This window comes from Varanus komodoensis, unplaced genomic scaffold, assembly GCF_004798865.1.
Source record: "Varanus komodoensis strain SLA01 unplaced genomic scaffold, ASM479886v1 scaffold101, whole genome shotgun sequence".
NCBI lineage: Eukaryota > Metazoa > Chordata > Lepidosauria > Squamata > Varanidae > Varanus > Varanus komodoensis.
Window position 1 is genome coordinate 652,241 of NW_025335275.1, and position 18,141 is coordinate 670,381.

General features: G+C 43.5%; 1 protein-coding gene across 6 annotated transcripts in view; it reads left to right on the forward strand.

The window, feature by feature from the left end:
• Positions 1 to 18,141, forward strand: part of CARM1 (coactivator associated arginine methyltransferase 1) — a 127,496-nt gene that overhangs the window by 68,715 nt on the left and 40,640 nt on the right. For all 6 annotated transcript variants that reach the window (XM_044419304.1, XM_044419305.1, XM_044419308.1 and 3 more), the window contains exons 7-9: positions 3,973 to 4,063; positions 4,382 to 4,463; positions 4,619 to 4,704. In XM_044419304.1, coding sequence (XP_044275239.1) covers positions 3,973 to 4,063; positions 4,382 to 4,463; positions 4,619 to 4,704 — 259 coding nt within the window. The remainder of the gene's footprint in view (positions 1 to 3,972; positions 4,064 to 4,381; positions 4,464 to 4,618; positions 4,705 to 18,141) is intronic.

Genomic DNA, 18,141 nt, shown 5'->3' on the forward strand with positions numbered 1-18,141 from the left:
GTCATTTAGCATCTCTGCCTGTTCTCTCACATCAGTCACTGGATCCCCTTCTTCTTTATTAAGCGGTCTCACTACTGTCTCCCCAGTTGGTTTTATGGGCACCTTTGATTCTAATTCCCAAATTCAAACTGGATAATATTTAATTAGTGTTTTGCCTTTATTTTGTTTCCAAATTAAAAAACAGTCCTGGTCATTATGTTCTCAAAATCATAAACTTTTAACTCATGTTTCCATCAAGTACACTTCACCAGCCTATCATCTTCATTGGGTGCTGGTGGGGAAGTTTTTACCTTCAGTCCTCATTAAAATTTGAGTGTTTTCCTTTCCTGGCTTCACTGCCTCCAGGTAGCAGTGTATTGGTCTTTGACTCTCAGCATAACCCAGTAAGAAAGTATCTTAAAATGGCAACAGCCAGCTCTTTCAAGATGTAGGAGATGCTGCTGGGTGTATCCCATGATTTGTTCAAAGCAAGTGCCCTCCATCTGCCTTAGAATTTCATTAAAGGAGGAGTTTGAAATTGGACACAAAATCTTGTTTGTAAGCCATCCAGAGATGAGCAATGTAATTGGATGGGGTAAAAATATCCAAATAAATAAATAAATCTCATGTGCTGTTAAAGCAGGGGTCTCAAACTCGCGGCCTGCGGGCCAATTGCCGGGACGGGAGGGGCATGGGGGAGGCCGCGGGATGAGCAGCCCACCACCACCGCGGTGGTGGAATACTTGATGTGGCCCAGCCTCACCCAGACTCTACTTCCGGCGGCCCCCAGGTAAGTTGAGTTTGAGACCCCTGTGTTAAAAGAATTGAGTAAGTTTGCTTAATTTTGAATAAAGAACAGTAGAGGAATATTAGAGTGGTATATTACTCTCCCGTTTGGCAGAATTTTTGTGAGGGGCTGCAAGATACTAAGAGGAAAAAAAATCTTTGGATTAAAAAAGGCAATTGCAAATTCAGTATTGTACCAGATAGCATGAAAATTGTGAGCTGGTACCATCTTTAATTTCTGTTTCATGTAAGCTACAAAGATGTTCTACAGTCTTGCATGTTGTGTTGACTTTGATTTTAAGCTATATGGACTAAAAGTTGTCCTTAGTTTTTCAGCTCAGTCCTCTTGTTTGGTGGGATGGGGCAACACAGAGCCTTGGGTTTATGGTATGTTTAATGAGTTATGTAGAAGGGCATACAAATTCTGTGGCACAGGGCAGTTTTGGTAAGTTAGGCTAACATACCGACTACATCCTTTTCCAAAGAGGGATAAATTAGCTGCAGTTGTCCGTGTTCTGCTAACATCCTATCTGGATTACTACAGTGCATTCTATGTGCATTTTCTTTTGAAAATGGTCTGGAAACTTCAGCTGGTCCAAAATACTGTAATTACATAGCGGACAGGGATTGACCATCATAATCCTATGATGCTGGTACTTTTTCATTTGTAGTGCCTGCCAACCCATTTCGGGCCTGATCCAAACTGCTGGTACCTCAAAACTCTTGAGTAGTTTGGTCAGGTTACTTGAAGGATCTTTTCCTCTATTGCCTGCCCTCTAAGATAGTTTTTATTTTTTATTTAAACTTCAATATTTTATCATGTATTTTATGGCTTTAATTGTTGTGAACTGCCTTGTTAACCTTGGCAACTGGGTGATATAGAAATATAATAAATAAATAATAAGCAAATAAAAGGAAAAAAATAAGCCTAGCTGCACAGTTTGAGCATATTCCTGAATGTGTTTGTTGTTGAGCCTGTGTGATCTCAGTGGCTCTATGAACCTGAGCTGTTATAATAACCACAAGCATTCCCAGGGCTTCAGCCACTGTGGTTCATGCACAACTTCACTTTTAGTCCCCTGCAATGCACTGTATGTGAGATTCTCTTTGTTCCCAATTTGTAAACTGGAATAAATGCAGAATGTAGCAGTTGGAATGATCAGTGGGACACCCATCCATGTGCACACTACATCTGTGTAGAAAGAACTGCTTTGGCTTTGTGCTAGATACCATGCAGATCCTCTTCCCCCGTATGCCCCCAGCTTACCCATCTCAGCAGGAGTTTTGCTAGTTATTTCAGGACCAGTAGAATGTCACCTGAGTAGTGACTCCATCCTTTGGAACTCCCTTCCGAGTTCAGACTGAAAGGCAGAAAAAGTTGTGAGTTTTATGTACCTCCTAAAAACATACTGTAAGCTTCCATATAGCCTGAAGTGCCTCATCCTACCTGATCTTGGAAGCTTAAGCAGGTTCTGATTGAAATCTGGATGGGTGACTTAAATGTTGTGAACCACCCAGTTGCAGTTGGTATAGAAATGTCCTGTAATAATAAGAGGGAAAGCAAGCAAATTAAGCAGATGTAAATCCTAAAGCGTCTTGCATCCAGTCTCTTCCAAAGCTTACAAGAACCTGTCGGGCCTACTGATCTATGCTTTTCATTAAAATTTGATCTATTGTAAAGTCTAATTGTTTTAAAGCTTTGACAGTAAATTGTGCATTCAGCCCTGAGGCCTTTGGTACAGTGCAGAGTAACTTCCTCTGGTGCTGGGTATATAGCAAGCTGAATGATAAGCCCAGAATTTTGTGTTTCATTCCCTCAGTACCCTTTATACAGCCTGAGGAGGAAGAAGAATTAGTTTTGGATAATGCCTAATGGGTCTCATCTGCCAAATCTTCACCCCAGCATGTTGAAGCAAGTGGTAGGTCCACCATGCCAATGCACATCTTCATAGCGCAACAGAACTTGCACAGGGTTAGTTGTCAACACTTCTCTCATCACTGAGTAGAACTTACTAAGTTTAAAAGTATACGATGGGTTTTCCTTTGAGCCTCCAAGAAAAGAAACTTTAGAAGGTAGGGACCCTCACTTCTCCGGAAAAAACTTCAAAGCTGCTCTGATTCAGTGATTTTTTTCCATCTTGACTCTGAAATTCAGCCAATCTTTCATCTTGACTCTGAAACTCTGCCAAGTGTATACTCTATTCAAATTTATTTTCAAGAATAAATGCATCAATTTTCCGACATGCTACCTCTCTTGTTCAGAGTTTCAGGCAGTTTGCAACAAGAGCCTTCTAGTGTGTTTAGGCCTTTGGAAGGTAGATGAGGAAAGTTGTATCTCCTGCTTGCAAAGCTTTCCCCTGATATGTATGATACACTATTTATAGCACTTGAAGGCTCTGATTTGTGAAAAGCTTCCTGTCTAGAACCTGGGCGTCTAATTCTTAAATAGCAGAGCAGTAGTTTTGAAATGTGGAAGTGGGTCCTTTCTTCTGAAATGTCCCAGTATAGACAGGAAAAGTTGTATTAACCTTATCACACTAATCCTTCTCCAACTGCCCCGCCCCCCCACAATCTTCCTTTAGATACTTGCTACAAACTGTTAAGGCCTTGAAGGAACAAATTTCATCACTCCCTCTGCTGTTTTCCATTTTTCTTAATTGTCTTCCTAACATGCTATTTGCTCTCAAATATAGACTGGAATGATAAACTCAGTCTGCAAGATTTCTGATTCCTTTAGAGTCCACCCCCTACCTTTCCTCTCCCTGCCCCCAGGCAGAAATAAGAGCTGCCTACAGAAATAATGGAAACATTGAGGATTTTTCTACACCTTTGATTGTGTGGCAGTGTGTCACAATCAAAAAGTAGGAACAAAGGCAGGAAAGCATGTCTTTTGGTGTTCAATATATAATTACATGCTTTCCAGTCCCCCCCCCCTCATTTCGGTGCTTTCAGTCTTGGAAGCTCACACATCCTTGATGGTTTTTAAATGTATTTTTGAAAACACTGTAATACTTTTATGTGGCCCAGTCTTGCTTCCAAAGTGATTGGCCTTCATTCACCCATGTTTTTGGTTGTTCTTTAAAATTCTGTTTACTGAAAAATAATTAGGAACATTATCCACTTTGTGTTTATTGTTTAAACTGAACATTGAGGTAAAAAATATGCCTATAAATAAAAATACCATTTCCATCTTCTGTTCCATTTCAGGAAATATGTTTCCAACAATTGGGGATGTCCACCTAGCACCATTCACAGATGAGCAGCTCTACATGGAACAATTTACAAAAGCTAACTTTTGGTGAGTGTCGTCTCCCATGAAATCACCTTGGATTTCACCAGTTGTGAAATTGAAACTGCTCCAATGCTGATCTAAGCTAAAGTGGCTCTTTCAAAGCAACATTTCTAGTTTTCTTGAGTTAGAAAGCAGTGAAAAAGCTCTTTGCTGCCTTATGATGTATGTGTGTGGGTGTTTTAGAATGTGTTGTTTAGGACAAGAACCTGCTTATCAGGTTTAATTACAGTTATTAGATATCTAACATTGTGTGCCAGTGCTTCCCTAAGTTTCTCCTTTTGGTATCAGTCCAGATTGGCCACCTTGCTGTTCCTTGTCTTGCAGGTATCAGCCGTCTTTCCATGGGGTAGATTTGTCAGCACTTCGTGGTGCAGCAGTAGATGAATATTTCAGGCAGCCTGTGGTGGTAAGTTGATTGGCTTAACACATGAGTTTGGGCTGAATTTTTTTTTTTTTTTTGGTGGGGGAGGGAGTTGAAATGGGTTGGTGGCAGCTCAAATTTGCAGCTTTAGGTGTTTTGCCCCAGCCAGAGGTTTTCATGGGTGTGCTTTTCTTTCCTAGGACACATTTGATATTAGGATTCTAATGGCCAAATCTGTTAAATACACAGTGAATTTCTTAGACGCCAAAGAAGCAGATTTGCACAGGTAATTTCTTTCTCCATGGGGCAGGGAGGGGAAAGAGAAATCAAGAGTTGCATATCTTTCCATGAGGATAGCACCAGTTTTGCATTGTGTGCCTCCATGACTGTTGTTAATGTGATGTAACAAAGCCGAATGGAAACACACAGGCAATCCTTTCCTAGTTGTTTTTTGGATCTGCTTGGGAGTTCATGTGGACTTGAAAATTCATGTGGGTTTGGAAGTTGCCATATGGGGCCAGAGGTGTCTAGACCTCACCTTTCCTTTTGTCTCTGACCTGTGGAAGAGAGTGGCACATCCTTTCTCAAATTGTTCACCTCCTCCTTGCTGATTTGAGGGGAAATAATGTTTTCTAAAAACATTTAGAAAACTGATCTGAGGTTCTATCTAGTGGTAGTCTAGCTGCCATTCCATTCATTTCAGTGGGTCTGTGCTAAGTAGAATGAATGAATGAATGAATGAATGAATGAATGAATGAATGAATGAATGAATCCTTGCTGGCCAGATTCATAGGATACAAGAAGCCCTTGCTTGCACAACGTGACATTTTGTGTAGCTAGCTATGATGCATTGTTGCATTGTCCAAACCTGGTGCATCTAGTGCTGAGTGGTTTAATTTTTGCCAACAAACTGCCCTGGTAATCCATAATGGATTGTGTCACCTGAATCTGGGAGACTGATTTTGTCATGGCATGTTGAAAAGTACCATTTAGTCTTCAAGCAAACTAGCCCAAACCATTGTAGCTCATCTTCTCATGAACTACCTTGCTTCTTGGAGTTTGCCTAACAACATCCTGTGCTGTGGTATCTTGTGCCATCTCACATTGCTCAGCACTCTCCTCTCCTACCTCCCACTGTCTCTCTTTCCTTGCTTTGTTAGGAAAGCAGCTTTTCCTTCCCAAGTGAGGCAGCTGTGTGTGATCTGCACTTTGAAAGGGTTGGTTATCTTGCCATATTCCAGCTGGTTATCCTGCCACTGGAGCCATAGCCTGTTCTCCCCTGTAATGGTCATTCCTGTGTAGAGAACTAGTATTTAATCCAGAAATAGTTGCTTCAGGTACTTAAGGAGTTGCAGTCTGCAATGTCTGTTTTTTAGGGGTCACTTGCTGCCCCATTATCGCACCATGATTTCCATGGAAGAAGTGGATAGTGAGTCCTCACCATCTCTTGTCTCATAATATCCCTCCACAGAAGTCTTGCAGGAGGTGGGTCATGGCACATCTGGGCCTCCAGTCAACTCAGAGGGGGGAAATGGTGTATGAGAATTCAAACGCATTTTCAGAGTAAAGGTGACCTAGAAATGTTCATAGATCCCTGGATAACCCCAGAGGCTCAGGAGTTACCTCCAGAGTACCAGGCACAATAATCCATCCTTCTGATTTTCAGGGTGTATGTTACTGCTTGGCTACTTTCACACTTCTGCAAAGTGCAAGGAGAAGCTTCATGGGCTAAAGAATGTGTTTAAGGAACTCACAAGTGCTCAGGAGTCGAGTTGTACATCATGTGATGCCCTGACAAGCTTGCTGTTATCCTGCAGGGGATGTGATGATTGGTTATATTAAGGACAGCAGGATTCCCTTGAGCTGCCCACTGAGAGTTAGCTTCATTGCTGATAGGACAATAGTTCTAAATGAAAGAAAAAGTGGGGTTACTTGTACTGGGGTTCTTTCAGGCTGCAGAGTCCCTGGAGTCCTCATATGTGCACATTTTACTTCCTCCCACGTTAGGTAAAGAGCTCTACAACAGTAAATACTTTCACAGCACTGCTCTCTAGACTTGGAAGAGTTGTGGGCACAGGAGGATTGGTGAGAAACCATGGCATGGCTAATTTCTAGAACTTGTCCTTTGCAGATAAGCTACCCATGGGCAGCATCTTCACTAGCTCCCCTCCCATCCTAAACACACTATGATAAACAGCCTCTCCATGCACCTCTTAATTCTTGGAGACCAGACCTTTGCACTTCAACCATGGCTTATAGCATTATACTGGGCTCTGAGGACAGTCAGAAAAACTACATTGACTCTCCATAGAGCATACCTACCTGGTTAAAGGTGTGATGTGTTTTTCTTTACACACTTCTGGATATGGAGGAAGACCACTTGCCTGATGTGATGGGCACTGTACATCTGTGAGTCAAGATGGGTGCTCTCCTTTAGAACAATCCTGGACAAGGGGCTGAAAACCATGCTGTTGCAATTGATGAACCCCTAGCACTTCCTTTGATCCAGCATCCATATCTGTAACTCAGGACAAAACTGGAAACATCTACCTAGCTGTTCCTGAGTGGATCTGGACTTTTACTAAGAAGGGCTTAAAACAGCAGAAGTACCTTTCCCACCTGCCCTTGTTATACTAAATAAATACTTGCTAGAATAATACAGCTTGCCCTTTCTGTTGATGCACAGCACTCCCTGTGTAAGTCTCCCCATCTTAGTCTCTCAGAACCTTGTTTTATAGAATTACATCCCACCCAACAAGACAGTATCCAAGTTCTTTATATTTCCTTGGGTAAGCTGCAACCCACCCCAATACAAGAAGTGCCTAGTAGTGCCTTCTGGAGGAAAAGTAGGTTTCTAGCTGTTCGTGTGGCAGCTAAAGGAACTACCAGAAACTGTTCCTTCTCAGTAAAGAACTTATTTGGGGCTGTGGTATCTTGAGATGTCTTGTGGGAAGTAGGCTGTTTTGTACAAGCTGGTGGCATAGCAGGAGATGATGGAAGGGGGAAGGAGGCTTTAATGGAAAAACAGAGATTCCCTGGCTGAAGCATCAGAGGCTGGAGGTGAGTGAAGGCAGGAGGGGAGGGCTTGGAGTCAGGACAGTGGCAACTGTAACACAAACCATCAGAGAGCCAAGACTGCAAGATACAGAGTGAGAATGAGCCACTTTTGAGAGGGCAGGGTGGAAGAGGTAGACTGAATGAACAAAACAATTAGCATTGACAGAGACAGCAGCATGCCAGTAAAGACATGAAAGGCATGAAAGCGTATACAGGTTTTAATTACAAATACAGGCAGATATTGGCAGTCATAGGATAGGGGAGGAAACTTTCCAACAGGAGCTGACAAGGGAGAACATGCCCCAAATATGGACCAATAGTAAAAGCTGTTAGTGTAGCAAGAGACTGTGGGATAAGGTCCCTAGAACCCATGCCAGAGGAAAAGGAGGGGCAGAGCAAGCTGTGTCAAGACCTCTGGGCTATGGGGCAGTTCATACATGTAAATAAATGTCTGTGTCATTCACAAGCATAGTGAGCCTGCCCAGTGGCAACTGTCAAATGCTGTAGATTGTTTTGGATAAATTAAGCCAGAATGAGCTATCATGTCAAACAAAGCGGCCTGTGGTTTGTTGTGTTGAGTTGTGACCTGTGGGCTATTTGTTGTTGGGTTTACACAGCATAATCCATGGTTCATTGGAAACCCACACAAAAGTATACTCAGCCATACTGTCTGAACCCAGCCACTGTGTCCACAGGGAAGGTGTTACTTCTTTTCAGGCTATTTTCTGGATTATGATCTAATTAAATGTGCTAATGAAAGAAGCAAAACTGTTGGAAGATTCATAGACTGCACTTTGCTTGTGAGAAGCAGCAGGTTCAGTTGTTCGGTATCTGGGGACTTTTTTCTTTGTGTGGTGAGAAAGACCCTTTGCCTAATGTGTTGAAAATATGCTGAATACAGTGATCAAACTATATTGGGCTGGGCTCTGTAATTTTCTGCCTTATTGTTCTTTTTCAGTTTTCAGTACAGTTATACTGATTAAATCTGGATGCTACACCTTGTTGGGTGTTGTGTAACCTATGACAAGTGGTAGTACCAGCCAGTGCCAAATAGCTTATGAAACCTCCACTTGTTGTGAGGGTGTCATGCTGTGCAAATCCATATGTTTGGGTTACGAAAGGGTTAAACAATCCTTGTATAATCGTAAAATAGACTAATGGGTTATGGCAGGATTTGCAGGGGGAGGTGCATATTCAAATGGAAGTTGTACATGCCCCAGCCTCACCATGAATTAAATTGGCAATTGTGGGCTATCACGTCCTGCCAACTGCCCCGCAAAATAATATAAATTCAGAAAAGTATCTCATACAATTAGTTCCCACCTGCAATCATTAAACACTTTTTGGAGGAAAGTTGATTCAATTTTATAATTGAAATTCACCAGAAATAAGCTTTGAGCAATGAATTGCAATAAGTGTTTTGGTGTAAAAATACTGTAGAATTATTGTCATTCCATTTAAATGTCTCAAGACTGTATAAGCAGAGTCATTCCATATTTTGATTTTTAGTGCAAATGTTGTATTACAGTTAGAATTACATACACCATTGATCAAATAATCTTTCAAGTAAGACTTTTACCCTGCTTTTCAGAACTTTACTGCATGGTGTGCTTAAGTCATTGTGTGTCTCTTAAATCTGTACTGAAAGGCCATGCTAACATTACACATGAGAAATTTGTGATTGGCATTGGGTAACAACATTGTTTTATTTCCTGCCTGGTCTTCTGGACTGGCTGTGCCTAGACAGAGCTAATATTCCTGTATCCCACTGGCATTTGAAGGAAGATTTGCAGTCTAAAGTGTGATGGTCACAACCTAGTAGGACACAAAGTAAAATACTAAATGGAAACGTCTTGTTTTTCATTGTGGTGTTCACTGTATCACACCAGTGTGCTCTGTGCCTGCATGGAAACCTCATTTGGGGAACCTTCTATGGCTGAGGAAGCGTTGCTGGGAATCCTCCCCCACTCTCTGAGAGGGCATATCCATAGCTAGTTCCTGCCTACACCCTCGGTCTCTCTTTGATTGCCATAGTGGTTGCCTCTTGAAGGGTAGAGTCCTTGACTATTGTCTTTTTTTCTAGAGGTGGGGTGTTTTTTGCTGTGTCTTGTCTTTGGGTTTTTTTCCTGTTTGTGATTTTAAATTTTCAGCAATCTAATTGATCATGCATGCCTGCTTCTGTTATTTGCTCTGAAAGCCTCCTTTAGAAAGTGTGTCAAATGTGGTAAGAAGCTATCGCAAATAAACAGTCACTAACTCGGCTGAGTTAATTACATGAAAATCATTTAGTGGATGTTTGCCTATACTGTCAGGCATTCACAAAGTAGAGCAGATTAACTTTGAGCAACAACTGTGGAAGACAGTATTGAAGGCAGTTAGATGGTGCCCTGGATGTTGAAGGTTTGGCACCATCACCAGCGTCATAAATTGTGGATCTAGTTGACATAGATTTTCCTGCTTGCCCACCTCACTGCCTCTAAGCATGGACCAGATGGACCCTCCAACTCTATGGTGCTCCTGAGGTTTCTCTGCAGCAAAGAAAGTCACCAAAAAGGCATGTTCTTCTAACAGTTGAAGGCATGTGTCTTGCAAAACAAAAAAACAAAAACAAAAAACCCACCCTCCAAGGAGAAGGCCTGTGGCATGACTTTTACATTACATTTGGTACCACCTGTGCTTTGCCTGTGCTCTGGTTGAGGACCTTGATGTTTTCTTGCCATTTTCTTCTTGCCCACTTTCTTGTGCACCTATTTCTTCTTGCCTCCTCCTTGCCCAGTGTCTATTGCAAGTGAGTCGGCACCCTCCTCTTCCACAGTCCACTGAGACTTGCTATTGGATATGTTCTTCTCCAGCAAAGTTGGTCCTGATTTCCATGCCATTACCTACTGCATCACAGGCTTCTATCAGTGTATATGATCCATTTCATCTTCTGATGCCTCAGTGATCTGCTTCACCATGTAAAGAAATGGGTTTGACCATATCTTGAGCATAGCCCAGACCTTGGGCCTTTCACCCCAATAACCGGTAATGAAAATCAAGGACTGAATTATTGCTGCATTGTGCACGGAATCATCTATGCTGGTTGCAATCCTATTTCTCCCCACTTTGCTGCAAATAGTCCAGCAATTTTGGAAAGCTCCCACTTCAATAACACCAACATCTTGCTGTCTAAATTTTAGGGTGCAAGATGTAAAGTTTCTTTTCTCCCAGCTTGCTCTACAAATTAAAGTATTGTAGAGTCATCACAAGGCCATTCTAACAGGTCTGTTGTTCACCAATTGACAGGGAAGGTTATTTACTATACCTTGTGAGTAGGTGGGTCTATTTTTCAGCAGCCTTAAATATAAAGGTAATTAACTACTAGGCTATCATGCTTCTTATGGAAGAAAATGGCATCGCTATGCAGGTACCTTTCTGACAGTCTGGACTAGCTTGAGTCTTCCAAGATGAGATTTGAGACCCTCACAGCAACAGATGGACACTTATTACCAAGCAGTCTGTGGTACAAAAGTGATGGTGGGACCAATAGCACTTTGCCTACAGATACATTTGAGTTTGGCAGAACTCTTGAAGGAGGTTTGCTTGAGAATTGAAGACCTTCCCTTTGACAGTGAAGGACTGTTAGTGCAGGAACAGTTTATGCTATGGATTGTTCAGAAAGCAAAGACCATGACAAGCAAGAGCCGCCCCGAGGCTCTTGTTGTGAGCCGCCCCGAGGCTTCGGCAAATGGGGTGGCATAGAAGCTTCCCAAATAAGTAAGTAAGTAAGAAAAGATTTGGACAGTAACCACCACCACCACTCTGTCAGAACAGATGGTCTCAACCTTTGCCATACCCAAATGAAGTCTCAATGAGATCTCGTGTTCCAGTTGGTGGAAGGCATCTTTGCTTTTTCTGCCCCCAAAAGAAGATACTGGGCTTCTCACTCACATTTCTTCTGTCAGAAAGATGACCAGGGTACCAAACATCACTTTTGATTCCTATTTCCTGTTTTACCCTGTTGTTTCTGTACAAGTTGCCTATCCCCTTTCTATCACAATTAGAAGAAAGTAATATTGGACTCTGGGTTTTTTCATTGTCAAGCAGCATTAGAAAATAGAAACACAGAAACTGAGCGAGTCAGAAGGGGTCTCCCGGACCATCTAGTCTGACCCCTGACTCCAGCCGGCTCCACTCATGACATGCCTACAATGTGCATGCCTAGCCTATCTTTGAACACCCTCACCGATGGGGCTTCAACCACCTCCTGTGGAAGCCCATTCCATACCCTAGGACAGTGATGGCAAACCTTTTAGAGACCATGTGCCCAAACTGCAACCCAAAACTTACTTATTTATTGCAAAGTGCCAACACTGCAATAAAACCTGAATACAGTGGTACCTTGGCTCACAGACTTAATCCATTCCAGGACTCTGGTCATGACCCAAACTGGTTGTGAGCCAAGTTAAATTTCCCTATAAGGCTCAAGGTAAATAAGGTTAAACCATTCTATAACTATTTTTTTTAATCAGAAAAATGTGAAGCAAAGTGACAAAGAACAACAAAGATCGCGGCCATCTCCCCACCCCCACCACGAGCGCAGCCATCTCCCTGTCCCCCCAGGACGACTGTGATCGTGGCCATCATCCCGGCACACTGTGGGGGGGGGGGGAGACATGGTCATGATCGCTGGTGCGTTGGGAGGGGGAGAGACAGTCGCAAACACAAAAGTGCTGGGGGGGGAGACAGGCGCGAACACAGGTGCAATCGTGCTGGGGGGGAGATGGCCGAGATCCCAGTTGCACTCGTGCAGGAAAGCCGGTCATGATCTTGTCCATCTACCTCCCTGCCCCCAGCACGATCATGGCCATCTCCCCATTCAGTGGGGTAGGGAGATGGCTGCAATCGCGGTCACCATCCAATGCGAAGTTCGCAACCCGAGTCAAAATTTTTATGAAATTTTTGTTTGTGACCTGATTTGGCCATGAGCTGAGGTACCTCTGTATTGAGGTTTTAGTTTAGAAAGAATAACTCACAGCCAGTCCAAGCAAATATATATATATCCTTGGCAGTGCACTGACCGGCCATGCGAAAGCTCGGACCAGTCACGGCTAATGAGTCATGGCTTGTGACATCATCGCCTGGCACCGCTACTCCTTTCCAAGCATGTGCACGGCCCCTATGTGTGCTATTATCCTGGGCGATGCTGGGGCTACTTGGCTCGTGTGCCGACAGAGAGGGCTCTGCGTGCCTGCTGCAGCTTGTGTTCCATAGGTTTGCCACCACTGCCTTAGGAGTCTTAACTGTTAGGAAGTACTTCCTGGCATCCAAATTGAACCTTGGTTCCTTGAGCTTGGCTCTGTTGGAGTACGTCCTGCTTTCCTCTGCATGTTTGAAACTTCTGTTGACTGTTAAAGTTCTGCTAACTTCTGTTAACAGAAACTTCTCTCCAGCCTAAATTGTTCACCATTTTTTCTTTCTTGTCTCTCTCTCTCCTATTTTTTTAAAAAACCTTCTTCTCCCTTAACTACAGGGAGAGAAGGCTGCTGCTTCTCTCCCCTTACTTTCTCCTACCTATCTCGATCTCCAGTTTTCTCTCTTCCTTGAATTGCCCACATGCACCCCTTACAGGGGGACCACACGGCTGATTCAACTCAACATCACTGCACCTCTTGGGCAGCTAGGATGCCCGCCAATGATGGGCACCCTCAGTGCCCCCTCTGCCTCATCAAGGGGCACATCGTGGAGACTTGCACCCATTGCCAGGCCTTTAAGAAGCAGATGTGCTGACAAGGAGCCACGTTTCTTAAACAGGCCTTATGGTGGTGCGCCGTTACATCCCCTACCTCGTGAGTGAATACCCCCCCTGGGGACGGTTCCTCTAAGCCCGCCAGGGCAAGGAGGAGGGTAGCGTTGCCAGGGGGAAGGCCCCTTCAGTGCCTCGGCACCGGCAAAAGAAAGGAAGCCCTGTGCAACTCCACCTTCCTTTTTGTCCTTTCTGTTTTTCTTGAACAGGTTGTGTCCATCAATTGTAGTACATGAGTCACGCGAAATCATCCCACCAAGTTTCCATTATTCCTATAGGATCATTATTGCCCTCATGTACTATCAGCTCAAGTTTGTGTTGTTTGTTTCCCATACTCTGGACATTGGTATAGAGACACTGAAGTTCATTCTTGCTGTGCCGAGTTTTCTTTCTAGGTTTTTTGGGAGATTGCTATTGGGCCCTGCTTGAGGTTTTTTCTCTGTTGAAATATATAAGTCTTTGCCAGGTGATGGTATGCCATGCTGCACATCTCCCTTCCCTATAGGTTTTAGTTTAAAGCTCTCCTGATATGTATTGGCCAAACACCTGCTTCCTATTCTTTGTGAGGTGCAGCCCATCATTTGCCAGTAGTCCATCTTCCAGGAAGCTTAGCTTGTGGTCTCAGAATCCAGATCTCTCTTTACAGCACCACTATTATAGCCAGTCATTCACTTGAAGGATTTTTCCTTCCCTAATAGTTCATCTTCCACGTACTGGTAGGATTGAGGAGAAGACTATCTGGGCCCCAGTGCCTTTTATTTTCCTCCCTAGAGCTTCAAAGTCTGATGTTATTTCAGCAAAACTTCTCATGGCAGTGTCATTAGTTCCCATGTGGAAGAGAAGGAATGGGCATTTGTCAGTGGGTCGTAGGAGTTGTGTGAACTTGCTAGTTATATCTTTAACCTTGGCACCAGGGAGACAGCATACTTGGCAATTCTCTGGGTCATCATGACATACTTATTTTTTTTCATTCCACAAGAGGGAGTCTCTCACAACTAGCACTCTCCTTTTGTTGCAAATTTTGTTATCCTTTTCCTTGCTTGATTGGCCTTTTGTCTCTGAAAAAGAGTTATCCAGTGTGCCATGCAGGTCTTTCACAGGGGGTTTCCTCAAGTCACTCGAAGCGGTTCAAGAGTTCCACTGCTTCCAGGGGTGCAGAGTGTTTTCTGGGTCTGCGGCATCTGTCACCCTGTTCCAGTGAGTTTCCTCATTTTCCCTCCCCTCAGGGATCTCATCTGCCACCTCAGCTTGCTGTTGCTCTTCTTCCTTCTGGACTGCGCTTACCTGTTGCAGCTCTGCTCTGTCTAGATACTCTGTTTTCTTTTATTGTCTGGAGGGTGGACACTCGCTGCTCCAGTGCTCTCACTTTTTCCTGTAGTAGGGGTAGCAGTGTGCAGCAGTTGCAGGCCACCACTATGGAGTCTTCTTGGTGCGTTGCTCATGCCACCACATGCAGCAGGGCAATTAAGGTGAAATGAGGGAGAGACACAAAAGTGGGAGGAATGTTACAAACTTCCCCCTTGACCCCCCCCCCCGAACTCCTCCACCAAACTCTTGTTTGCTCGCCCTGTTTGCTTGCTCCCTGGGAGCTTGGCTGATTATATCCCAGAGGCCCTAGACCAGCTGGGGCAGCTTGCTCTGATGTGCTCTGCTCTGCTCAAAGTTAGAAACCAGAATAGGATACCTAAACCCGCCATTTTCTGGGGCACACACCATCTGTTTTTTTTAACCCCATTACAAAATTTATTAATCATGTTTTGCCATTCTCTCACATCTTTCTCTGTTAAGATTATTTTTTGTCTTACGATGTTACCAATTAAGCAAAGTAAAATCTTCATTGTTGTTGTTAGTCGCGAAGTCATGTCTGGCCCATCGCGACCCCATAGACAACCTTCCTCGAGGCCTTCCTGTCCTCCACCATCCCCAGGAGTCCACTCAAGCTCACACCAACTGCTTCAGTGACTCCATCTATCCACCTCATCGTCTGTTGTCCCCTTCTTCTTTTGCCATCTATTGTTCCCAGCATTAGGCTCTTCTCCAGGGAGTCCTTCCTTCTCATTAGGTGGCCAAAGTATTTGAGTTTCATCTTCAGGATCTGGCCTTCTAAAGAGCACTGAGGGTTGATCTCCTCTAGGACTGACCGGTTTGATCACCTTGCAGTCCAAGGGACTCACAGGAGTCTCCTCCAGCACCACAATTCAGAGGACTCAGTTCTTCGGTGCGCAGCCTTCCTTATAGTCCAGCTTTCACAGCCATACATTGCAACTGGGAAAACCATAGCCTTGACTGTATGCACTTTTGTTGGCAGGGTGATGTCTCTGCTTTTTCATATGCTGTATAGATTTGCCATAGCTCTCCTCCCCAGGAGCAAACGTCTTTTAATTTCTTGGCAGCAGTCCCCATCTGTTGTGATCTTGGAGCCCAGGAAAATAAAATCTGTCACTACCTCCATTTCTTTCCCATCTATTTGCCAGGAAGTGAGAGGACAGAATGCCATGATCTTAGTTTTCTTAATGTTGAGTTTCAAGCCAACTTTTGCACTCTCCTCTTTCACCCGTGTCAAGAGGCTCTTTAGTTCCTCTTCACTGTCTGCCATTAGAGTGGTATCACCTGCATATCTGAGGTTGTTGATATTCCTTCTGGTAATTTTAATTCCAACTGGTGATTCATCTAGCTCTGACTTTCTCATGATGTGCTCTGCATATAAATTGAATAGGCAGGGTGACAGTATACAGCCTTGCCGAACTCCTTTCTCAATTTTGAACCAATCAGTGGTTCCATGTCCTGTTCTCACTGTTGCTTCTTGACCCGCATATAGATTTCTCAAGAGACAAATAAGATGGTCTGGTACTCCCATCTCTTTAAGAACTTGCCACAGTTTGTTGTGATCCACACAATCAAAGGCTTTAGCATAGTCAATGAAGCAGAAGTAGATGTTTTTCTGGAACTCCCTAGCTTTCTCCATGATCCTGCATATGCTGGCAGTTTGATCTCTAGTTCCTCTCCCTCTTCGAAATCCTGCCTGTACTTCTGGTAGTTCTCAGTCCACATATTGCTGGAGCCTAGCTTGTAGGATTTTGAGCATAACTTTGTTAGCCTGTGAAATGAGTGCAATGGTGCGGTAGTTCGAACATTCTTTGGCATTGCCCTTCTTTGGGATGGGAATGTAAACTGACCTTTTCCAATCCTGTGGCCACTGTTGAGTTTTCCAAATTTACTGGCATATTGAGTGTAGCACTTTTACTGCATCATCTTTTAAGATTTTGAATAGTTCAGCTGGAATGCTGTCACCTCCACTAGCTTTGTTGTTGTTCAGACTTCCTAAGGCCCATTTGACTTCACATTCCAGGATGTCTGGCTCGAGGTCAGTGACCACCCCATTGTGGTTATCAGGGACGTTAAGCTCTTTCTTTTATAGTTTTTCTGTGTAACCTTGCAGAGTCTTCTTAATCTCTTCTGCCTTTGTTAGGTCCCCCCCCCCCGCCATTTTGGTCCTTTATCATGCCCATCTTTGCATGAAATGTTTCCTTCATATCTCCAATTTTCTTGAAGAGATCTCTGATCCTCCCTATTCTATTGTTTTCTTCTCTTTCTTTGCACTGTTCATTTAAGAAGGCATTCTTATCTCTTCTAGCTATTCTCTGGAATTCTGCATTCAGTTGGGTGTATCTTTCTCTTTCTCCCTTGCCTTTTGCTTCTTTCCTCAGCTATTTGTAAAGCCTCCTCAGACAGCCATTTTGCTTTCTTGAATGCTGCTATTCTACCAAACCATGGTAAGCCAATCTATTTAAAATTTGTTAATTTATTTGTGCCTATATATAGGCCACCTATTATTGCTGAGGCCTTCCTAGGCAGCTTGCAATGCATAAAACATATTAACAGAGTAAAACACATTAAAACCAATTAAAACATAATGTATTAAGCATCTATTAAAGCCATTAAAAGGGCCACAGCATGCCAGCTAAATGTTAGAAAATTTCCTAAAAAGATACGCCTTTGCCTGATGACGAAAGAAAAATAGAGATGGCACCAGGCAAATTTCCCTAGGGAGGGAGTCCCAAAGATGGGGAGCAGCAGCAGAAAAGACCCTTCATCCAGTTGCCACCCCTCTCATCTCCCTGAGGAGTGGTTCTCATAGAAGGGCCTCCTGAGCTGATCTAAGGGAGCGGGTAGGTATATATGGGTGCAGATGGTCCTTTAGATAGCCAGGCCCCAAGCTGCTTAGGGCTTTATATGTCAATACAGGCACCTTAAATTGGGCCTGGGCCACAACTGGTAACCAGTGAGGTTCTTTCGGAACTGGTGCTATATGGGCTGCTCTAGCAGTACCGGTTACCAACCGAGCAGCACGATTCTGCACCAGTTGCAATTGCTAGACCGTCTTCAAAGGCAGCCCCACATAGAGTGCATTACAATAATATGCTCTGGAATTTACCAGTGCATGGGTAACTATCTTCAGATTCCCACTGTAAAACTTTTTGCAACTTGATTAATCAAGGATATAGGTCTTTAAGCTCCAGGTTCTGTCAAATTTTTATTGGATTTTGGAATAAAAACTATTGAAGGGTATTTCCAAGGGGCATGCATCTCACCTCCTTCCAATATACTATTGAATAAAGATATTAAATTTGGAATCAATGTCTTCTTAAAAGTTTTAGAATACTCTGGGTATTGTGGGAAAGGAAAACACCCTAGTGGATCTTTTGACTCACACTTCTTATGAGTGGAAAGTCAATCCAAAAGTGAGGCTTTCCATATTCTATCAATGGGAAATGCCTTCCGTGAACCTTTATGTAACTCAGTGGAATAAGGCTTGCTGATACTACTGCAGCATAGTGGGGGTGGGTCAGTGACTTCCCCTTTGAGTTGGATGCACAGCCT